This window comes from Oncorhynchus gorbuscha, unplaced genomic scaffold (genome assembly GCF_021184085.1).
Source record: "Oncorhynchus gorbuscha isolate QuinsamMale2020 ecotype Even-year unplaced genomic scaffold, OgorEven_v1.0 Un_scaffold_1165, whole genome shotgun sequence".
Taxonomy (NCBI): domain Eukaryota; kingdom Metazoa; phylum Chordata; class Actinopteri; order Salmoniformes; family Salmonidae; genus Oncorhynchus; species Oncorhynchus gorbuscha.
Genome location: NW_025746028.1, coordinates 161,396 through 186,048, shown reverse-complemented (window position 1 = coordinate 186,048; position 24,653 = coordinate 161,396). Strand labels below are relative to the sequence as shown.

The window sequence follows — 24,653 nt, the reverse complement described above, 5'->3', positions numbered from 1 at the left end:
ATGTAGTGCACTATATAGACAACCAGGTAGCCTGGGCCCTGGTCTAATGTAGTGCACTATATAGGGAATAGGTTATCATTGGGCCCTGGTCTAATGTAGTGCACTATACAGACAACCAGGTAGCCTGGGCCCTGGTCTAATGTAGTGCACTATACAGACAACCAGGTAGCCTGGGCCCTGGTCTAATGTAGTGCACTATATAGACAACCAGGTAACCTGGGCCCTGGTCTAATGTAGTGCACTATACAGACAACCAGGTAGCCTGGGCCCTGGTCTAATGTAGTGCACTATATAGACAACCAGGTAGCCTGGGCCCTGGTCTAATGTAGTGCACTATATAGACAACCAGGTAGCCTGGGCCCTGGTCTAATGTAGTGCACTATATAGGGAATAGGTTATCATTGGGCCCTGGTCTAATGTAGTGCACTATACAGACAACCAGGTAGCCTGGGCCCTGGTCTAATGTAGTGCACTATACAGACAACCAGGTAGACTGGGCCCTGGTCTAATGTAGTGCACTATATAGGGAATAGGTTATCATTGGGCCCTGGTCTAATGTAGTGCACTGTATAGACAACCAGGTAGCCTGGGCCCTGGTCTAATGTAGTGCACTATACAGACAACCAGGTTGCCTGGGCCCTGGTCTAATGTAGTGCACTATATAGACAACCAGGTAGCCTGGGCCCTGGTCTAATGTAGTGCACTATATAGACAACCAGGTAGCCTGGGCCCTGGTCTAATGTAGTGCACTATACAGACAACCAGGTAGCCTGGGCCCTGGTCTAATGTAGTGCACTATATAGACAACCAGGTAGCCTGGGCCCTGGTCTAATGTAGTGCACTATATAGGGAATAGGTTATCATTGGGCCCTGGTGTAATGTAGTGCACTATACAGACAACCAGGTAGCCTGGGCCCTGGTCTAATGTAGTGCACTATACAGACAACCAGGTAGACTGGGCCCTGGTCTAATGTAGTGCACTATATAGGGAATAGGTTATCATTGGGCCCTGGTCTAATGTAGTGCACTGTATAGACAACCAGGTAGCCTGGGCCCTGGTCTAATGTAGTGCACTATACAGACAACCAGGTTGCCTGGGCCCTGGTCTAATGTAGTGCACTATATAGACAACCAGGTAGCCTGGGCCCTGGTCTAATGTAGTGCACTATATAGACAACCAGGTAGCCTGGGCCCTGGTCTAATGTAGTGCACTATACAGACAACCAGGTAGCCTGGGCCCTGGTCTAATGTAGTGCACTATACAGACAACCAGGTAGCCTGGGCCCTGGTCTAATGTAGTGCACTATACAGACAACCAGGTAGACTGGGCCCTGGTCTAATGTAGTGCACTATACAGACAACCAGGTAGCCTGGGCCCTGGTCTAATGTAGTGCACTATACAGACAACCAGGTAGCCTGGGCCCTGGTCTAATGTAGTGCACTATATAGACAACCAGGTAGCCTGGGCCCTGGTCTAATGTAGTGCACTATATAGACAACCAGGTAGCCTGGGCCCTGGTCTAATGTAGTGCACTATATAGACAACCAGGTAGCCTGGGCCCTGGTCTAATGTAGTGCACTATATAGGGAATAGGTTATCATTGGGCCCTGGTCTAATGTAGTGCACTATATAGACAACCAGGTAGCCTGGGCCCTGGTCTAATGTAGTGCACTATACAGACAACCAGGTAGCCTGGGCCCTGGTCTAATGTAGTGCACTATACAGACAACCAGGTAGCCTGGGCCCTGGTCTAATGTAGTGCACTATACAGACAACCAGGTAGCCTGGGCCCTGGTCTAATGTAGTGCACTATATAGACAACCAGGTAGCCTGGGCCCTGGTCTAATGTAGTGCACTATACAGACAACCAGGTAGCTTGGGCCCTGGTCTAATGTAGTGCACTATATAGGGAATAGGTTATCATTGGGCCCTGGTCTAATGTAGTGCACTATATAGACAACCAGGTACCCTGGGCCCTGGTCTAATGTAGTGCACTATATAGACAACCAGGTAGCCTGGGCCCTGGTCTAATGTAGTGCACTATATAGACAACCAGGTAACCTGGGCCCTGGTCTAATGTAGTGCACTATACAGACAACCAGGTAACCTGGGCCCAGGTCTAATGTAGTGCACTATATAGGGAATAGGTTATCATTGGGCCCTGGTCTAATGTAGTGCAGTATACAGACAACCAGGTAGCCTGGGCCCTGGTCTAATGTAGTGCACTATATAGACAACCAGGTAGCCTGGGCCCTGGTCTAATGTAGTGCACTATATAGGGAATAGGTTATCATTGGGCCCTGGTCTAATGTAGTGCACTATACAGACAACCAGGTAGCCTGGGCCCTGGTCTAATGTAGTGCACTATACAGACAACCAGGTAGACTGGGCCCTGGTCTAATGTAGTGCACTATATAGGGAATAGGTTATCATTGGGCCCTGGTCTAATGTAGTGCACTGTATAGACAACCAGGTAGCCTGGGCCCTGGTCTAATGTAGTGCACTATACAGACAACCAGGTTGCCTGGGCCCTGGTCTAATGTAGTGCACTATATAGACAACCAGGTAGCCTGGGCCCTGGTCTAATGTAGTGCACTATATAGACAACCAGGTAGCCTGGGCCCTGGTCTAATGTAGTGCACTATACAGACAACCAGGTAGCCTGGGCCCTGGTCTAATGTAGTGCACTATATAGACAACCAGGTAGCCTGGGCCCTGGTCTAATGTAGTGCACTATATAGGGAATAGGTTATCATTGGGCCCTGGTCTAATGTAGTGCACTATACAGACAACCAGGTAGCCTGGGCCCTGGTCTAATGTAGTGCACTATACAGACAACCAGGTAGACTGGGCCCTGGTCTAATGTAGTGCACTATATAGGGAATAGGTTATCATTGGGCCCTGGTCTAATGTAGTGCACTGTATAGACAACCAGGTAGCCTGGGCCCTGGTCTAATGTAGTGCACTATACAGACAACCAGGTTGCCTGGGCCCTGGTCTAATGTAGTGCACTATATAGACAACCAGGTAGCCTGGGCCCTGGTCTAATGTAGTGCACTATATAGACAACCAGGTAGCCTGGGCCCTGGTCTAATGTAGTGCACTATACAGACAACCAGGTAGCCTGGGCCCTGGTCTAATGTAGTGCACTATACAGACAACCAGGTAGCCTGGGCCCTGGTCTAATGTAGTGCACTATACAGACAACCAGGTAGACTGGGCCCTGGTCTAATGTAGTGCACTATATAGGGAATAGGTTATCATTGGGCCCTGGTCTAATGTAGTGCACTATAGACAACCAGGTAGCCTGGGCCCTGGTCTAATGTAGTGCACTATACAGACAACCAGGTTGCCTGGGCCCTGGTCTAATGTAGTGCACTATATAGACAACCAGGTAGCCTGGGCCCTGGTCTAATGTAGTGCACTATATAGACAACCAGGTAGCCTGGGCCCTGGTCTAATGTAGTGCACTATACAGACAACCAGGTAGCCTGGGCCCTGGTCTAATGTAGTGCACTATATAGACAACCAGGTAGCCTGGGCCCTGGTCTAATGTAGTGCACTATATAGGGAATAGGTTATCATTGGGCCCTGGTGTAATGTAGTGCACTATACAGACAACCAGGTAGCCTGGGCCCTGGTCTAATGTAGTGCACTATACAGACAACCAGGTTGCCTGGGCCCTGGTCTAATGTAGTGCACTATATAGACAACCAGGTAGCCTGGGCCCTGGTCTAATGTAGTGCACTATATAGACAACCAGGTAGCCTGGGCCCTGGTCTAATGTAGTGCACTATACAGACAACCAGGTAGCCTGGGCCCTGGTCTAATGTAGTGCACTATACAGACAACCAGGTAGCCTGGGCCCTGGTCTAATGTAGTGCACTATACAGACAACCAGGTAGCCTGGGCCCTGGTCTAATGTAGTGCACTATATAGACAACCAGGTAGCCTGGGCCCTGGTCTAATGTAGTGCACTATATAGACAACCAGGTAGCCTGGGCCCTGGTCTAATGTAGTGCACTATACAGACAACCAGGTAGCCTGGGCCCTGGTCTAATGTAGTGCACTATATAGACAACCAGGTAGCCTGGGCCCTGGTCTAATGTAGTGCACTATATAGACAACCAGGTAGCCTGGGCCCTGGTCTAATGTAGTGCACTATATAGGGAATAGGTTATCATTGGGCCCTGGTCTAATGTAGTGCACTATACAGACAACCAGGTAGCCTGGGCCCTGGTCTAATGTAGTGCACTATACAGACAACCAGGTAGACTGGGCCCTGGTCTAATGTAGTGCACTATATAGGGAATAGGTTATCATTGGGCCCTGGTCTAATGTAGTGCACTGTATAGACAACCAGGTAGCCTGGGCCCTGGTCTAATGTAGTGCACTATACAGACAACCAGGTTGCCTGGGCCCTGGTCTAATGTAGTGCACTATATAGACAACCAGGTAGCCTGGGCCCTGGTCTAATGTAGTGCACTATATAGACAACCAGGTAGCCTGGGCCCTGGTCTAATGTAGTGCACTATACAGACAACCAGGTAGCCTGGGCCCTGGTCTAATGTAGTGCACTATATAGACAACCAGGTAGCCTGGGCCCTGGTCTAATGTAGTGCACTATATAGGGAATAGGTTATCATTGGGCCCTGGTCTAATGTAGTGCACTATACAGACAACCAGGTAGCCTGGGCCCTGGTCTAATGTAGTGCACTATACAGACAACCAGGTAGCCTGGGCCCTGGTCTAATGTAGTGCACTATACAGACAACCAGGTAGACTGGGCCCTGGTCTAATGTAGTGCACTATACAGACAACCAGGTACCCTGGGCCCTGGTCTAATGTAGTGCACTACATAGACAACCAGGTAGCCTGGGCCCTGGTCTAATGTAGTGCACTATACAGACAACCAGGTAGCCTGGGCCCTGGTCTAATGTAGTGTACTATACAGACAACCAGGTAGCCTGGGCCCTGGTCTAATGTAGTGCACTATACAGACAACCAGGTAGCCTGGGCCCTGGTCTAATGTAATGCACTATACAGACAACCAGGTAGCCTGGGCCCTGGTCTAATGTAGTGCACTATACAGACAACCAGGTAGCCTGGGCCCTGGTCTAATGTAGTGCACTATATAGGGAATAGGGTACGATTTGGGACTGAACCTTGATAGATAAAATGATATGTTGTTTTCCAGGGGACTGGCCAGCAGTATGTCTAAGAACCGGGACACAGCTGTGGTGACAGTAGGCTTCGGTCAGGGTAGCAAGGTGGATAGTGTGCCCATGGGCAGCCGGATAACCCACATCCCAGAGGCCTTGACTGGGCAGCGGGGTCCAGGCAATCCCCAGTCTTCAGGCCCGAGGCATGGGCGTCTGATGCACCAGAGCACCCTGTCACTAGGGGACCCACAGGGATCTGGGACCAGCTACACAACCACACACACTCAGGTCAGGACTGTACCACTAGATGGTATTATAGAACTGTACCACGACCACACACACTCAGGACTGTACCACTAGATGGTATTATAGAACTGTACCACGACCACACACACTCAGGACTGTACCACTAGATGGTATTATAGAACTGTACCACGACCACACACACTCAGGACTGTACCACTAGATGGTATTATAGAACTGTACCACAACCACACACACTCAGGTCAGGACTGTACTACTAGATGGTATTATAGAACTGTACCACTAGATGGTATTATAGAACTGTACTACTAGATGGTATTATAGAACTGTACCACAACCACACACACTCAGGTCAGGACTGTACTACTAGATGGTATTATAGAACTGTACCACGACCACACACACTCAGGACTGTACCACTAGATGGTATTATAGATCTGTACCACTAGATGGTATTATAGAACTGTACCACGACCACACACACTCAGGTCAGGACTGTACTACTAGATGGTATTATAGAACTGTACCACGACCACGCACACTCAGGACTGTACCACTAGATGGTATTATAGAACTGTACCACTACCACACATACTCAGGTCAGGACTGTACCACTAGATGGTATTATAGAACTGTACCACGACCACACACACTCAGGTCAGGACTGTACTACTAGATAGTATTATAGAACTGTACCACGACCACACACACTCAGGACTGTACCACTAGATGGTATTATAGAACTGTACCACGACCACACACACTCAGGACTGTACCACTAGATGGTATTATAGAACTGTACCTGTACCACACACACGTGTGTGTCTTTGACATGACCTGTCCTGAGATCCTCTTCCTGGTTCTCTCCAGAGTTACTGTGGGCGGGAGGCCGATGGCCAACCTCTGCTCTTCTTTCCCCGAGATCCCGCCTACCCTTCCCAGCACACCAGTCAGCTGAACCTGAGTCACACATCCACCAGCCAATCACAGACACACAGCAGAGACATCCACAACCCCAAACACATCATCCCGGTAAGACCAAGTGTCATTCTGGATGGATGAGTGAAGGACCGTCAGTTGAGCTTTATTTCATTCTGTGTCGTCTCAGTGCAACACGAACGTTCATGTCATCACTATAATTGTCAGAGGCAGCTGTCTTCAGTACTTAATGTCACCAGTACAGGGTGCTGTAGCCTCAGAGGAAGGAAACCACTGAACAACTGAATAAAATGGAACACCTCTATTCATCTCCCTCTTTCCCACACCTCTCCATTCTCCCAACGACGTCTTCCTCTACTCATCCCCTGTATCATGCTCTCATATCCCCTGTATCATGCTCTCATATCCCCTGTATCATGCTCTCATATCCCCTGTATCTTCCTCTACTCATATCCCCCGTATCTTCCTCTACTCATCCCCTGTATCTTCCTCTACTCATATCCCCTGTATCTTCCTCTACTCATATCCCCTGTATCTTCCTCTCATATCCCCTGTATCATGCTCTCATATCCCCTGTATCATGCTCTCATATCCCCTGTATCTTCCTCTACTCATCCCCCGTATCTTCCTCTACTCATCCCCTGTATCTTTCTCTCATATCCCCTGTATCTTTCTCTACTCATATCCCCTGTATCTTCCTCTACTCATCCCCTGTATCTTCCTCTACTCATATCCCCTGTATCTTCCTCTACTCATATCCCCTGTATCTTCCTCTCATATCCCCTGTATCTTTCTCTCATATCCCCTGTATCCTCCTCTCATATCCCCTGTATCTTTCTCTCATATCCCCTGTATCTTTCTCTCATATCCCCTGTATCCCCTGTATCTTCTCTCATATCCCCTGTATCGTTCTTCTCTCATATCCCCTGTATCTTTCTCTCATATCCTGTATCGTTCTCTCATATCCCCTGTATCTTTCTCTCATATCCCCTGTATCTTTCTCTCATATCCCCTGTATCCTCCTCTCATATCCCCTGTATCGTTCTCTCATATCCCCTGTATCTTCCTCTACTCATCCCCTGTATCTTCCTCTACTCATATCCCCTGTATCTTCCTCTACTCATCCCCCGTATCTTCCTCTACTCATCCCCTGTATCTTCCTCTACTCATATCCCCTGTATCTTCCTCTACTCATATCCCCTGTATCTTCCTCTCATATCCCCTGTATCTTGCTCTCATATCCCCTGTATCTTCCTCTCTCATCCCCGTATCTTCCTCATATCTACTCATCCCCTGTATCTTTCTCTCATATCCCCTGTATCTTCTCTACTCATATCCCCTGTATCTTCCTCTACTCATATCCCCTGTATCTTTCTACTCATATCCCCTGTATCTTTCTCTCATATCCCCTGTATCCTCCTCTCATATCCCCTGTATCTTTCTCTCATATCCCCTGTATCTTCCTCTCATATCCCCTGTATGTTCTCTCATATCCCCTGTATCGTTCTCTCATATCCCCTGTATCGTTCTCTCATATCCCCTGTATCTTCCTCTACTCATCCCCTGTATCTTTCTCTCATATCCCCTGTATCTTTCTCTCATATCGCCTGTATCCTCCTCTCATATCCCCTGTATCGTTCTCTCATATCCCCTGTATCTTCCTCTACTCATCCCCTGTATCTTCCTCTACTCATATCCCCTGTATCTTCCTCTACTCATCCCCCGTATCTTCCTCTACTCATCCCCCGTATCTTCCTCTACTCATCCCCTGTATCTTCCTCTCATATCCCCTGTATCTTCCTCTCATATCCCCTGTATCTTCCTCTCATATCCCCTGTATCTTCCTCTACTCATCCCCTGTATCTTTCTCTCATATCCCCTGTATCTTTCTCTACTCATATCCCCTGTATCTTTCTCTCATATCCCCTGTATCTTCCTCTACTCATATCCCCTGTATCTTCCTCTACTCATATCCCCTGTATCTTTCTCTACTCATATCCCCTGTATCTTTCTCTACTCATATCCCCTGTATCTTTCTCTCATATCCCCTGTATCTTTCTCTCATATCCCCTGTATCTTCCTCTACTCATATCCCCTGTATCTTTCTCTACTCATATCCCCTGTATCTTTCTCTACTCATATCCCCTGTATCTTTCTCTACTCATATCCCCTGTATCTTTCTCTACTCATATCCCCTGTATCTTTCTCTACTCATATCCCCTGTATCTTTCTCTACTCATATCCCCCTGTATCTTTCTCTACTCATATCCCCCGTATCTTTCTTCTACTCATATCCCCCGTATCTTCCTCCCCTACTCATCCCCCGTATCTTCCTCTACTCATCCCCCGTATCTTCTTCCTCTCATATCCCCCGTATCTTTCTCTCATATCCCCTGTATCTTTCTCTCATATCCCCTGTATCTTCCTCTCATATCCCCTGTATCTTCTCTACTCATCCCCTGTATCTTCCTCTCATATCCCCTGTATCTTCCTCTACTCATCCCCCCTCGTATCTTCCTCTACTCATCCCCTGTATCTTCCTCTCATATCCCCTGTATCATATCCCCTCTACTCATATCCCCTGTATCTTCCTCTACTCATATCCCCTGTATCTTCTCTACTCATATCCCCTGTATCTTCCTCTACTCATCCCCTGTATCTTCCTCTACTCATATCCCCTGTATCTTCCTCTACTCATATCCCCTGTATCTACTTATCCCCTATCTCATATCCCCTGTATCTTTCTCTCATATCCCCTGTATCTTCCTCTACTCATATCCCCTGTATCTTCCTCTCATATCCCCTGTATCTTCCTCTCATATCCCCTGTATCTTCTCTCCCTCATATCATATCCCCTGTATCTTTCTCTCATATCCCCTGTATCTTCCTCTCATATCCCCTGTATCTTTCCTCTCATATCCCCTGTATCCTCTCATATCCCCTGTACCTTCCTCTACTCATCCCCCGTATCTTCCTCTACTCATCCCCTGTATCTTCCTCTACTCATATCCCCTGTATCTTCCTCTACTCATATCCCCTGTATCTTCCTCTACTCATATCCCCTGTATCTTTCTCTACTCATATCCCCTGTATCTTTCTCTACTCATATCCCCTGTATCTTTCTCTCATATCCCCTGTATCTTCCTCTACTCATATCCCCTGTATCTTTCTCTACTCATATCCCCTGTATCTTTCTCTACTCATATCCCCTGTATCTTTCTCTACTCATATCCCCTGTATCTTTCTCTACTCATATCCCCTGTATCTTCCTCTACTCATATCCCCCGTATCTTTCTCTCATATCCCCTGTATCTACCTCTACTCATATCCCCTGTATCTTTCTCTCATATCCCCTGTATCTTTCTCTCATATCCCCTGTATCTTTCTCTCATATCCCCTGTATCTTTTCTCTCCCCTGTATCTTCCTATCCCCTGTATCTCCTCTACTCATATCCCCTGTATCTTCCTCTACTCATATCCCCTGTATCTTCTCTACTCATCCCCTGTATCTTTCTACTCATATCCCCTGTATCTTTCTCTACTCATCCCCTGTATCTTTCTCTATCCCCATCCCCGTATCTTTCTCTACTCATCCCCCTGTATCTTTCTCTACTCATCCCCCGTATCTTTCTCTACTCATCCCCTGTATCTTCCTCTACTCATCCCCCTGTATCTTTCTCTACTCATCCCCCGTATCTTCCTCTACTCATCCCCTGTATCTTCCTCTATCATCCCCCGTATCTTCCTCTACTCATCCCCCGTATCTTCCTCTACTCATCCCCCGTATCTTCTCTCTACTCATCCCCCGTATCTTCCCTACTCATCCCCCGTATCTTCCTCTACTCATCCCCCGTATCTTCCTCTACTCATCCCCCGTATCTTTCTACTCATCCCCTGTATCTTCCTCTACTCATCCCCTGTATCTTCCTCTCATATCCCCTGTATCTTCCTCTCATATCCCCTGTATCTTCTCTCTCATATCCCCTGTATCTTCCTCTCATATCCCCTGTATCTTCCTCTCATATCCCCTGTATCTTTCTCTCATATCCCCTGTATCTTTCTCTCATATCCCCTGTATCTTCCTCTACTCATCCCCTGTATCTTCCTCTACTCATCCCCTGTATCTTCCTCTATCCTCATCCCCTGTATCTTCCTCTACTCTACTATCCCCTGTATCTTCCTCTACTCATCCCCTGTATCTTCCTCTACTCATCCCCTGTATCCCTCTCATATCCCTATCTCATCCCCTGTATCTTCCTCTCATATCCCCTGTATCCTCTCTCTACTCATCCCCTGTATCCCTGTATCTTTCTCTACTCATATCCCCTGTATCTTTCTCTCATATCCCCTGTATCTTTCTCTCATATCCCCTGTATCTTCCTCTACTCATATCCCCTGTATCTTCCTCTACTCATATCCCCTGTATCTTCCTCTACTCATATCCCCTGTATCTTTCTCTACTCATATCCCCTGTATCTTTCTCTACTCATATCCCCTGTATCTTTCTCTACTCATATCCCCTGTATCTTTCTCTACTCATATCCCCTGTATCTTTCTCTACTCATATCCCCCTGTATCTTTCTCTACTCATATCCCCTGTATCTTTCTCTACTCATATCCCCTGTATCTTTCTCTACTCATATCCCCCGTATCTTTCTCTACTCATATCCCCTGTATCTTTCTCTCATCCCCCGTATCTTCCTCTCATATCCCCTGTATCCCCGTATCCCCTGTATCTCTCATATCCCCCTGTATCTTTCTCTCATATCCCCTGTATCTCTCTCATATCCCCTGTATCTTTCTCTCATATCCCCTGTATCTCCCTCTACTCATATCCCCTGTATCTTTCTCTCATATCCCCTGTATCTTTCTCTCATATCCCCTGTATCTTCCTCTACTCATATCCCCTGTATCTTTCTCTACTCATATCCCGTATCTTTCTCTACTCATCCCCCGTATCTTTCTCTACTCATCCCCCGTATCTTTCTCTACTCATCCCCCGTATCTTTCTCTACTCATCCCCCGTATCTTCCTCTACTCATCCCCCGTATCTTCCTCTACTCATCCCCCGTATCTTCCTCTACTCATCCCCCGTATCTTCCTCTACTCATCCCCCGTATCTTTCCTTCTCATATCCCCCGTATCTTCCTCTCATATCCCCCGTATCTTCTCTCTCATATCATATCCCCGTATCTTTCTCTCATCCCCTGTATCTTCCTCTACTCATCCCCTGTATCTTCCTCTACTCATATCCCCTGTATCTTCCTCTCATATCCCCCGTATCTTCCTCTCATATCCCCTGTATCTTCTCTCTATCCCCTCATCCCCTGTATCTTCCTCTACTATCCCCTGTATCTTTCCTCTACTCATCCCCTGTATCTTCCTCTACTCATCCCCTGTATCTTCTCTCTCATATCCCCTGTATCTTCCTCTACTCATATCCCCCCCTGTATCTTCCCCTGTATCTACTCATATCCCCTGTATCTTCCTCTCATATCCCCTGTATCTTTCTCTACTCATATCCCCTGTATCTTCCTCTACTCATATCCCCTGTATCTTCCTCTACTCATATCCCCTGTATCTTCCCTATCTTCCTCTACTCATATCCCCTGTATCTTCCTCTACTCATATCCCCTGTATCTTCCTCTCATATCCCCTGTATCTTCCTCTACTCATATCCCCTGTATCTTCCTCTCATATCCCCTGTATCTTTCTCTCATATCCCCTGTATCTTCCTCTACTCATATCCCCTGTATCTTTCTCTCATATCCCCTGTATCTTCCTCTCATATCCCCTGTATCTTCCTCTCATATCCCCTGTATCTTTCTCTCATATCCCCTGTATCTTCCTCTCATATCCCCTGTATCTTTCTCTCATATCCCCTGTATCTTCCTCTCCATATCCCCTGTATCTTTCTCTCATATCCCCTGTATCCTCCTCTCATATCCCCTGTATCTTCCTCTCATATCCCCTGTATCTTTCTCTCATATCCCCTGTATCTTCCTCTACTCATATCCCCTGTATCTTTCTCTCATATCCCCTGTATCCTCCTCTCATATCCCCTGTATCTTCCTCTCATATCCCCTGTACCTTCCTCTACTCATCCCCCGTATCTTCCTCTACTCATCCCCTGTATCTTCCTCTACTCATCCCCTGTATCTTCCTCTACTCATATCCCCTGTATCTTCCTCTACTCATATCCCCTGTATCTTTCTCTACTCATATCCCCTGTATCTTTCTCTACTCATATCCCCTGTATCTTTCTCTCATATCCCCTGTATCTTCCTCTACTCATATCCCCTGTATCTTTCTCTACTCATATCCCCTGTATCTTTCTCTACTCATATCCCCTGTATCTTTCTCTACTCATATCCCCTGTATCTTTCTCTACTCATATCCCCTGTATCTTCCTCTACTCATATCCCCCGTATCTTTCTCTCATATCCCCTGTATCTTCCTCTACTCATATCCCCTGTATCCATATCCCCTGTATCTTTTCTCATATCATATCCCCTGTATCCCCTTATCTTTCTCATATCCCCTGTATCTTTCTCTCATATCCCCTGTATCTTTCTCTCATATCCCCTGTATCTCCCTCTACTCATATCCCCTGTATCTTCCTCTACTCATATCCCCTGTATCTTTCTCTACTCATCCCCCGTATCTTTCTCTACTCATATCCCCCGTATCTTTCTCTACTCATCCCCTGTATCTTTCTCTACTCATCCCCCGTATCTTTCTCTACTCATCCCCCGTATCTTTCTCTACTCATCCCCCGTATCTTTCTCTACTCATCCCCCGTATCTTTCTCTACTCATCCCCCGTATCTTCCTCTACTCATCCCCCGTATCTTCCTCTACTCATCCCCCGTATCTTCCTCTACTCATCCCCCGTATCTTCCTCTACTCATCCCCGTATCTTCCTCTACTCATCCCCCGTATCTTCCTCTACTCATCCCCCGTATCTTCCTCTACTCATCCCCGTATCTTCCTCTACTCATCCCCCGTATCTTCCTCTACTCATCCCCCGTATCTTCCTCTACTCATCCCCCGTATCTTCCTCTACTCATCCCCCGTATCTTCCTCTCATATCCCCCGTATCTTCCTCTCATATCCCCCGTATCTTCCTCTCATATCCCCCGTATCTTCCTCTCATATCCCCCGTATCTTTCTCTCATATCCCCTGTATCTTTCTCTCATATCCCCTGTATCTTTCTCTCATATCCCCTGTATCTTCCTCTACTCATCCCCTGTATCTTCCTCTACTCATCCCCTGTATCTTCCTCTACTCATCCCCTGTATCTTCCTCTACTCATCCCCTGTATCTTCCTCTACTCATCCCCTGTATCCCTCTCTCTACTCATCCCCTGTATCTTCCTCTCATATCCCCTGTATCCCTCTCTCTACTCATCCCCTGTATCCCGCTCTCTACTCATCCCCTGTATCTTTCTCTCATATCCCCTGTATCTTTCTCTCATATCCCCTGTATCTTCCTCTACTCATATCCCCTGTATCTTCCTCTACTCATATCCCCTGTATCTTTCTCTACTCATATCCCCTGTATCTTTCTCTACTCATATCCCCCGTATCTTTCTCTACTCATATCCCCCGTATCTTTCTCTACTCATATCCCCCGTATCTTTCTCTACTCATATCCCCCGTATCTTTCTCTACTCATCTTTCTCTACTCATATCCCCTGTATCTTTCCCTCATATGTATTTCTCTCTCATATCCCCCGTATCTTCCTCTCATATCCCCCGTATCTTCCTCTCATATCCCCCGTATCCTCATATCCCCCGTATCTTTCTCTCATATCCCCTGTATCTCTCTCATATCCCCTGTATCTTTCTCTCATATCCCCTGTATCTCCTCTCTCTCATATCCCCTGTATCCCCTTTCTCTCATATCCCCTGTATCTTTCTCTCATATCCCCTGTATCTTCCTCTACTCATATCCCCTGTATCTCTACTCATATCCCGTATCTCTCTCTACTCATATCCCGTATCTTTCTCTACTCATCCCCCGTATCTTTCTCTACTCATCCCCCGTATCTTTCTCTACTCATCCCCCGTATCTTCCTCTACTCATCATCCCCCGTATCTTCCTCTACTCATCCCCCGTATCTTCCTCTACTCATCCCCCCGTATCTTCCTCTACTCATCCCCCGTATCTTCCTCTCATATCCCCCGTATCTTCCTCTCATATCCCCCGTATCTTCCTCTCATATCCCCCGTATCTTCCTCTACTCATCCCCTGTATCTTCCTCTACTATCCCCTGTATCTTCCCCTCATATCCCCTGTATCTTCCTCTCATATCCCCCGTATCTTCCTCTCATATCCCCCGTATCTTCCTCTCATATCCCCTGTATCTTCCTCTACTATCCCCTGTATCTTCCTCTTCATCCCCTGTATCTTCCTCATCCCCTGTATCTTCCTCTACTCATCCCCTGTATCTTCCTCTACTCATCCCCTGTATCTTCCTCTACTCATCCCCTGTATCTTCCTCTACTCCCCTGTATCCCCTCATATCCCTGTATCTCTCTACTCATCCCCTGTATCCCTCTCTCTACTCATCCCCTGTATCTTTCTCTCATATCCCCTGTATCTTTCTCTCATATCCCCTGTATCTTTCTCTCATATCCCCTGTATCTACCTCTACTCATATCCCCTGTATCTTTCTCTCATATCCCCTGTATCCCTCTCTCTACTCATCCCCTGTATCCCTCTCTCTACTCATCCCCTGTATCTTTCTCTCATATCCCCTGTATCTTTCTCTCATATCCCCTGTATCTTTCTCTCATATCCCCTGTATCTTCTCTACTCATATCCCCTGTATCTTTCTCTCATATCCCCTGTATCTTTCTCTCATATCCCCTGTATCTTCCTCTCCCTCATATCCCCTGTATCTTCTCTACTCATATCCCCCGTATCTTTCTCTACTCATATCCCCCCGTATCTTTCTCTACTCATATCCCCGTATCTTTCTCTACTCATATCCCCCGTATCTTTCTCTACTCTGTATATCCCCCGTATCTTTCTCTACTCATCCCCCGTATCTTTCTCTACTCATCCCCCGTATCTTTCTCTACTCATCCCCCGTATCTTTCTCTACTCATATCCCCGTATCTTTCTACTCATCCCCCCGTATCTTTCTCTACTCATCCCCCGTATCTTTCTCTACTCATCCCCCGTATCTTTCTCTACTCATCCCCCGTATCTTTCTCTACTCATCCCCCGTATCTTTCTCTACTCATCCCCCGTATCTTTCTCTACTCATCCCCCGTATCTTCCTCTACTCATCCCCCGTATCTTTCTCTCATATCCCCCGTATCTTCCTCTCATATCCCCCGTATCTTCCTCTCATATCCCCCCGTATCTTCCTCTCATATCCCCCGTATCTTCCTCTCATATCCCCCGTATCTTCCTCTACTCATCCCCCGTATCTTCCTCTACTCATCCCCCGTATCTTCCTCTACTCATCCCCCGTATCTTCTCTACTCATCCCCCGTATCTTCTCTCTACTCATCCCCCGTATCTTCCTCTCATATCCCCCGTATCTTCCTCTCATATCCCCCGTATCTTCCTCTCATATCCCCCGTATCTTCCTCTCATATCCCCCGTATCTTCCTCTCATATCCCCGTATCTTCCTCTCATATCCCCCGTATCTTCCTCTCATATCCCTGTGCATCTTCCTCTACTCATCCCCTGTATCTTCCTCTACTCATCCCCTGTATCTTCCTCTCATATCCCCTGTATCCCTCTCTCTACTCATCCCCTGTATCCCTCTCTCTACTCATCCCCTGTATCCCTCTCTCTACTCATCCCCTGCATCTTCCTCTCATATCCCCTGTATCCCTCTCTCTACTCATCCCCTGTATCCTCCTCTCATATCCCCTGTATCCCTCTCTCTACTCATCCCCTGTATCTTTCTCTCATATCCCCTGTATCTTACTCTACTCATCCCCTGTATCTTCCTCTACTCATCCCCTGTATCTTTCTATTTCGCCCCCTATTCTCCCTCGCTGTCCCCCTAAAACCCTATTCTTATTTTCTCTCTCTGGCCCCTTCTCTATACTTCTACTCTCTCTGGCCCCTCTATCCTTCTGCACCTTCTCTCTCTCTCCATCCCCCCTATATCTTTCTCTCTCCAGTGCAATGTTCTTCATAGGCTGGGTCAGAGTAATTGGTCTCGTAATCGCGAGGGCGAGGCCATGAGAGAGGTGACCAATCCCAAGGAGCCCACCCCCTACTGGACGACCTATCGCAGTGAGCACAGGAGTCCTAGCCCCTCTCCCTCACCACACGACCCCACTGGTAGACCCACACTGTGGCATCAACATGATATACTGACAGGTAAAACACTTTGTTTTCCTCTTTCTTACATGTTCTCATGTAAACCCACAGTATCCTGTACGAACCACAGCTGTTTGTGCGTGTTTCAGGTGAGACCAGGACTCCAGCAGGTCCAGGTAACCCTAGGAGACAGTCTGGAGAGAGAGTCCTGTGGGCAACACGACGCTGGGAGACGGACTGCTGTTCCCTCCGACTCTACTAAACACACAGTTCAACTGTGTGCACACACACACACACACACACACACACACACACACACACACACACACACACACACACACACACACACACACACACACACACACACACACACACACACCTCTGACCCAACTGAGTGCAGTTCAGTCCAACAACAGTGAAATACAACCAAAACCAGTCCAATAACACTCCATCTAGTCAGAACAACTCCCTGCAATAACACTTCAGACTAATAAACCTGCTCCCTGAAGAGCACTGAACTGGCAGATCTGGGCTGAGTGTTACAGCACTGAACTGGCAGATCTGGGCTGAGTGTTACAGCACTGAACTGGCAGATCTGGGCTGAGTGTTACAGCACTGAACTGGCAGATCTGGGCTGAGTGTTACAGCACTGAACTGGCAGATCTGGGCTGAGTGTTTACAGCACTGAACTGTTAGATCTGGGCTGAGTGTTTACAGCACTGAACTGTTAGGGCTTTTCACTTAATAAAATAACGAATTAATGGGAACTGTGTGAGAGAATGTGTGCATAGGAGACTGAAAGGGTGTGTGTGTGCCAGGAGTAGAACAGTACATCTACTACCTAACCACGTCTGTCTGACAGGACATTTACCATGGAGGGTTGGCCCTGGGGGGGGGGGGCAGTCAGTACAGTCTCAAACCCCTCCCTCCCTCACTAACGTCAACAACATTCAACACCCCTCCCTCCCTCCCTAACGTCAACAACATTCAACCCCCTCCCTCCCTCCCTAACGTCAACAACATTCAACACCCCTCCCTCCCTAACGTCAACAACATTCAACACCCCTCCCTCCCTCCCTAACGTCAACAACATTCAACACCCCTCCCTCCCTCCCTAACGTCAACAACATTCAACCCCCTCCCTCCCTCCCTAACGTCAACAACATTCAACACCCTCCCTCCCTCCCTAACGTCAACAACATTCAACACCCCTCCCTCCCTAACGTCAACATCATTCAACACCCCTCCCTCCCCAACGTCAACAACATTCAACACCCCTCCCTCCCTAACGTCAACACCCCTCCCTCCCCAACGTCAACAACATTCAACACCCCTCCCTCCCCAACGTCAACAACATTCAACACCCCTCCCTCCCTAACGTCAACAACATTCAACACCCCTCCCTCCCCAACGTCAACAACATTCAACACCCCTCCCTCCCTCCCTAACGTCAACAACATTCAACACCCCTCCCTCCCTCCCTAACGTCAACAACATTCAACACCCCTCCCTCCCTCCCTAACGTCAACAACATTCAACACCCCTCCCTCCCTAACGTCAACAACATTCAACACCCCTCCCTCCCTAACGTCAACAACATTCAACACCCCTCCCTCCCTAACGTCAACAACATTCAACACCCCTCCCTCCCTAACGTCAACAACATTCAACACCCCTCCCTCCCTCCCCAACGTCAACAACATTCAACATCCCTCCCTCCCCCCATTCCCTCCCTCCCTATCGTCAACAACATTCAACACCCCTCCCTCCCTAACGTCAACAACATTCAACACCCCTCCCCCTCCCTCCCTCCCTAACGTCAACATTCAACCCCTCCCTCCCTCCCTAACGTCAACAACATTCAACCCCCTCCCTCCCTCCCTAACGTCAACAACATTCAACACCCCTCCCTCCCTCCCTAACGTCAACAACATTCAACACCCCTCCCTCCCCAACGTCAACAACATTCAACACCCCCCTCCCTCCCTCCCTAACGTCAACAACATTCAACACCCCTCCCTCCCTAACGTCAACAACATTCAACCCCCTCCCTCCCTCCCTAACGTCAACAACATTCAACACCCCTCCCTCCCTAACGTCAACAACATTCAACACCCCTCCCTCCCCAACGTCAACAACATTCAACACCCCTCCCTCCCCAACGTCAACAACATTCAACACCCCTCCCTCCCCAACGTCAACAACATTCAACACCCCTCCCTCCCTAACGTCAACAACATTCAACACCCCTCCCTCCCTAACGTCAACAACATTCAACACCCCTCCCTCCCTAACGTCAACACCCCTCCCTCCCCAACGTCAACAACATTCAACACCCCTCCCTCCCTAACGTCAACAACACCCCTCCCTCCCCAACGTCAACAACATTCAACACCCCTCCCTCCCTCCCCAACGTCAACAACATTCAACACCCCTCCCTCCCTCCCTAACGTCAACAACATTCAACACCCCTCCCTCCCTCCCTAACGTCAACAACATTCAACACCCCTCCCTCCCTCCGTCAACAACATTCAACACCCCTCCCTCCCTAACATTCAACACCCCTCCCTCCCCAACAACATTCAACACCCCTCCCTCCCCAACAACATTCAACACCCCTCCCTCCCCAACAACATTCAACACCCCTCCCTCCCCAACGTCAACAACATTCAACACCCCTCCCTCCCTCCCTCCCCAACGTCAACATTCAACACCCGAGAAGGTAAACTAGGAAGCAGGATCAATGAGCGAGCCACCATCCATGTTCATTTACATCAGACTTTATTCATTGTTTTGTAGAGAACTCAGACAGATGACATGGAGGAGGGGAACAGCGAGATAGTAGGCAAAGAATATAAACAGACAAGACAGAGAGATAAAAGATAGGAAGAGGATCGGCGTATTTACAATCATCGGCCCCCCGACCAGAGAGACAGGGATAGAGAGACAGAAAGGACTCTAGCAGGTCCAGCCAATAGCGTTATTAGTAGATTTCATCAAGCGTTGGATTGTTCACCCACTAACAGGGAACGTGAGCTGGGTTTAGACTGTCGTGAGACAGAGATAGAGGGGGGACAGATAAAGGACTAGCAGGTCCAGCTAGCAGCGTTATTAGTAACTAACAGGGAACGTGAGCTGGGTTTAGACTGTCGTGAGACAGGGATAGAGGGACAGATAAAGGACTAGCAGGTCCAGCTAGCAGCGTTATTAGTAACTAACAGGGAACGTGAGCTGGGTTTAGACTGTCGTGAGACAGGGATAGAGGAGGGACAGATAAAGGACTAGCAGGTCCAGCTAGCAGCGTTATTAGTAACTAACAGGGAACGTGAGCTGGGTTTAGACTGTCGTGAGACAGGGATAGAGGAGGGACAGATAAAGGACTAGCAGGTCCAGCTAGCAGCGTAACAGCAGTGGGACTAGTAAGGTAAAGATCCCCTGGACTAGACAGTAAGGTCAGGGTAGGGGGCAGGTTACGCTGATCCTAGGTCTGTGCCTCTGAACCAGTGTCAGCTCACAACAGGGCGGTGTCTTAAATAGCACCATATTCCCTAGATAGTGCACTACTGTTGACCAGGGCCTATAGTGATAGTGCACTACATAGGGAATGGGGTGTCACGTGGGAGGCGTCACATAGGTCCGCTTCTCTAAAATCCAGTTTCTGCTACGGTTTCAGTGCAATCTTAAAAACAGACAGAAGCAGGAATCTGAAAGGTAAAGGAACGATGGCAGCAACAACGGTGTCCCAGCCTCCTGAAACAATACTGACACTACCTACCATCAGTACGTCCATTACACTAACCATCCTCTCTGGGAGATTGAGTTTGATTATATATTGTATTGTGATGGTATTATGTGTGGGGGGAGGGGATAATAATAATATTGCTAGAGGTTTCTGTTCAGTAGTCTTTCCTCGGACTTCAAAAGTAATAATAAGAGACTGGCATCGTAAACACCTAGAGAGACACAGCTGGGGGCACCGCCATGTGTGTGTGTGGGGGGTTCATATGTGTGTGTTGTAATGTTTCAGTGTGGTCTACTCGTGAACTAAAGCCTTGACCGATATGGCGACTGACTGCATGCGTAGGAGGATAGGTGGAAAAACACTTCCTGTTGAAAAACAAATCCCGCCAGGTGATTGGTTGGTTAGGTGACAGGTCAGAGGTCAAGGGGGGAGAGGGCGTGTGTAGAGTTGGTCTGAGCAGACTGAGGAAGTACAGAAGTACTTAGTGGAAGCTCCTTTTCTTTTACGTTTGATCTACGGGTTTCTCATTTTCTTCTTCTCTCTCGTTCGTCTCATCTCTCAGATCCCTCTTCTTCTCCTCTTTCTTCCTACTCGTTCTTCTTCTCCTCTTTCTTCCTACTCGTTCTTCTTCTCCTTCTGTTTCAGCAGTTTGTTGATCTCTCTCTTGGCCATGCCAGCGTACTTGCTTATGACGCCATGCTGGTTCAGACCAGGAAGCAGGAGCAGGAAACTCACTGGGAACAAAGGAAACAGAGTCACTACAGTTGAAGTCTGACGTTTACATACGCCGTAGCCAGAAACATTTAAACTCAGTTTCGCAATTCCGGACATTTAATCCTAATAAAAATTCCTTGTCTTAGTTAGGATCACCACTTTATTTTAAGACTGAAATGTCAGAATAATTAGTAGAGAGAATGATTTATTTCAGCTTTTATTTCTTTCATCACATTCCCAGTGGGTCAGAAGTTTACATACACAATTAGTATTTGGGAGCATTGCCTTTAAATTGTTTAACTTGGGTGAAACTGATCAGGTAGCCTTCCACAAACTTCCCACAATAAGTTGGGTGAATTTTGGCCCATTCCTCCTGACAGAGCTGGTGTAACTGAGTCAGGTTTGTAGGCCTCCTTGCTCGCACACGCTTTTTCAGTTCTGCCCACAAATGTTCTATAGGATTGAGGTCAGGCCTTTGATGGCCACTCCAATACCTTGACTTCGTTGTCCTTAAGCCATTTTGTCACAACTTTGGAAGTATGCTTGGGGTCATTGTCCATTTGGAAGACCCATTTGCAACCAAGCTTCAACTTCCTGACTGATGTGTTGAGATGTTGCTTCAATATATCCACATAATTTCCCCTCATGATGCCATCCATTTTGTTTCTGAGGTCTTGGCTGATTTCTTTTGATTTTCCCATGATGTCAAGCAAAGAAGCACTGAGTTTGAAGGTCGCCTTGAAATACATCCAAAGCTACACCTCCAATTGACTCAAATGATGTCTATTAGCCTATCAGAAGCTTCTAAAGCCATGACACAATTTTCTGGAATTTTCCAAGCTGTTTAAAGGCACAGTCAACTTAGTGTATGTAAACCTCTGACCCACTGGAATTGTGATACAGTGAATGATAGTCTGAACAATTGTTGAAAAAATTACTTGTGTCATGATGTCCTAACCGACTTGCCAAAACTATAGTTTGTTAACAAGAAATGTGTGGACTAACTAAACAGCATACTGCTTAAAGGGCTGTTTTCATTAGTGCATACTGTAGCAAAACGAGCCTCTCTTATTGGACAAGCTCAGGTTAGTCCCTCCACCACTGTGCAGTTTGGTTCCTAACGGGTCTATTAAAACAATCTACTCCACGTTTAGTGGAACAATGTCTCATCATATATATAAACAAGTCAGGATTCTGTAGGACAGTTTGTCTGGTGAACTGGGTAAAGAGACTAGGGTTGCCTCCCAAAGGGCACCCTATTCCCTATGTAGTGCACTACTTTTGACCAGAACCCTATGGGGTTCCCCTAATAGGGAGTGATCCTATGATGTATAACCCTTTCTCTTGGTGGTATTTTACAGTTGCAGGATGACAATGCACTGACTACTGAACAGCTATCAGCTGGCTATGGGGCCTTGTGCTTGTCTGTTACAGCTACGCAGTCAGACCAATAATTAGCCAAGGTCTCCGGTGATGTTTGGAATATATAGTTAATGCTGGGTCTCGGTCTAAAATGGCACCCTATTCCCTATATAGTCCACTACCCCCAATAGGCCCTAGTCAAAAGTAGTGCACTATATAGTTAGAATAAGGTGCCAATCAATACTTGTTGTGCTGGCCTGGTATGCAAAGACAAGTATAAACCAAGTAACATTTGAGTCAGAATTTGACTTGATCCATAAACTGACAGGGTGTGTATCCCAAATGGCACCCTATTCCCCATGTAGTGCACTACTTTGGACCAGAGCCCTATAGAGAAAAGGGTGCCATTTGGAACATGCTCAAGGACTTCCGTTTCTGTCAACCTTCGTACATCCTTCCTATGTGGTCACTTCTCTAATGGTGTCAGGTGGTTTTAACGGTCACTGTAATTATTACTATAGCAACAGGAGAAAGCAGGAGAGAGAGCAGCTACAATGTCACACACCAGAATACAACCGATTGTATTTTATTTATTTAACTAGGCAAGTCAGTTAAGAACAAATTCTTATTTACAATGACGGCCTACCGGGGAACATCGGGTTAACTGCCTTGTTCAAGGGCAGAACGACATATTTTTAGCTCAGGGATTCGATCCAGCAACCTTTCAGTTACTGGCTCAATGTTCTAACCACTAGGCTACCTGATTGGACCTAAATACTCCTGCTTGTATTAACCTGATTGTTTGAACTCAGAACACCAGGACTGTGTGAAATAATGCAGCAATGAGTAAGCTACAGTCATGGGACCTTTTGGCAGAGTTAGCCATTAGCCCAGGTAGGTTTAGTATAGGTTGGCTGAGTTATCCATCAGCCCAGGTGGGTTTAGTACAGGTAGGCAGAGTTAGCCATTCGCCCAGGTGGGTTTAGTACAGGTAGGCTGAGTTAGCCATCAGCCCAGGTGGGTTTAGTACAGGTTGGCTGAGTTAGCCATTAGCCCAGGTGGGTTTAGTACATGTAGGCTGAGTTAGCCATTAGCCCAGGTGGGTTTAGTACAGGTTGGCTGAGTTATCCATTAGCCCAGGTGGGTTTAGTACAGGTTGGCTGAGTTAGCCATTAGCCCAGGTGGGTTTAGTACAGGTTGGCTGAGTCTCTAAGAGCTGTGAGTGCTTCTGGGTAAGTCTAAGAGCTTTACACACCTGGATTCTACAATATTTGCGCATGATTATTTTCAAAATTCTTCAAGCTCTGTCAACTTGGTTGTTAAACCTTTCAAGTATTGCCATAGATTGTCAAGTAGATTTAAGTCGAAACTGCCACTCGGGAACATTCAACGTCTTCTTATACAGTGTATATTTGGCCTTGTGTTTTAGATTATTGTCCTGCTGAAAGGTGAATTCGTCTCCCAGTGCTTGGTGGAACGCAGACTGAACCAGGTTTTCCTCTAGGATTGTGCCTGTACTTCGCTCCATTCAGTTTGCCCCAAACAAACATTAAAACTTCATATTCAGGACAAAAAGTGAATTGATTTGCCACATTTTTTGCACTATTACTTTAGTGGATTGCTGTGTTGTTTAGGTCAGCTTTCCTTTCACAGCCATTAAACTAACGGGTTTAAAGATCACCATGGTGAAATCGAGTGGTTTCCTTCCTCTCCGGCAACTGAGTTCCCTGAAGGACGCCTGTATCTTTGTAGTGGCTAGGTGTATTGAAGTGTAATTAATAACTTGACCATGCTCAAAAAGGGACATTCGATTACTGCCATTTTTTGTTGTTGTTTTCACCCATCGACCAATAAGGGGGCCTTCTTTGCGAGGCATTGTTAAACCTCCCTGGTCCTTGTGGTTGAACCAGTGTTTGACTGAGGGACCTGACAGATATCTATTACATAAAGTTGGGCGTATCTATTACATAAAGTTCTAAAATATGTTAAACACTATTATTGCACACAGAGTGAGTCCATGCCGTGGACTTGTTAAAAGGACATTTTTACTCCTGAACTTATTTAGGCTTGCCATAACAAAGGGGTTGAATAGTTATGCCTTAGTTTAAAAAATTAAAATAAACTTAATTCCACTTTGAAATCATGGGGTATAATGTGTAGATCAGAAACACAAAA

The 24,653-nt window shown here is 47.1% G+C and overlaps 2 protein-coding genes across 2 annotated transcripts in view; one reads left to right on the top strand and one right to left on the bottom strand.

The window, feature by feature from the left end:
• The first annotated feature begins 5,203 nt into the window (after window positions 1–5,203).
• Window positions 5,204–24,134, top strand: LOC124021691. Its single transcript, XM_046336808.1, has 5 exons — window positions 5,204–5,451; window positions 6,298–6,459; window positions 16,519–16,720; window positions 16,810–16,937; window positions 23,908–24,134. Exons 1-4 carry the CDS (start codon window positions 5,215–5,217, stop codon window positions 16,920–16,922), a joined length of 714 nt encoding a protein of 237 aa, XP_046192764.1. The 5' UTR covers window positions 5,204–5,214; the 3' UTR covers window positions 16,923–16,937; window positions 23,908–24,134.
• LOC124021690 (ADP-ribosylation factor-like protein 6-interacting protein 1) overlaps window positions 19,425–24,653 on the bottom strand; it is a 28,616-nt gene continuing 23,387 nt past the window's right edge. The window contains exon 6 of the mRNA XM_046336807.1: window positions 19,425–21,136. Within this exon, the coding sequence (XP_046192763.1) occupies window positions 21,018–21,136 (119 nt within the window). The 3' untranslated portion in view covers window positions 19,425–21,017. The remainder of the gene's footprint in view (window positions 21,137–24,653) is intronic.

Bases quoted from the DNA above. Each gene is read 5' to 3' on its own strand.
- LOC124021691 (XM_046336808.1), top strand. From the start codon at position 5,215: ATGTCTAAGAACCGGGACACAGCTGTGGTGACAGTAGGCTTCGGTCAG. The intron at 5,452-6,297 runs GTCAGGACTGTA...GGTTCTCTCCAG, and splicing joins ACACAACCACACACACTCAG to AGTTACTGTGGGCGGGAGGC. The intron at 6,460-16,518 runs GTAAGACCAAGT...TTCTCTCTCCAG, and splicing joins ACCCCAAACACATCATCCCG to TGCAATGTTCTTCATAGGCT.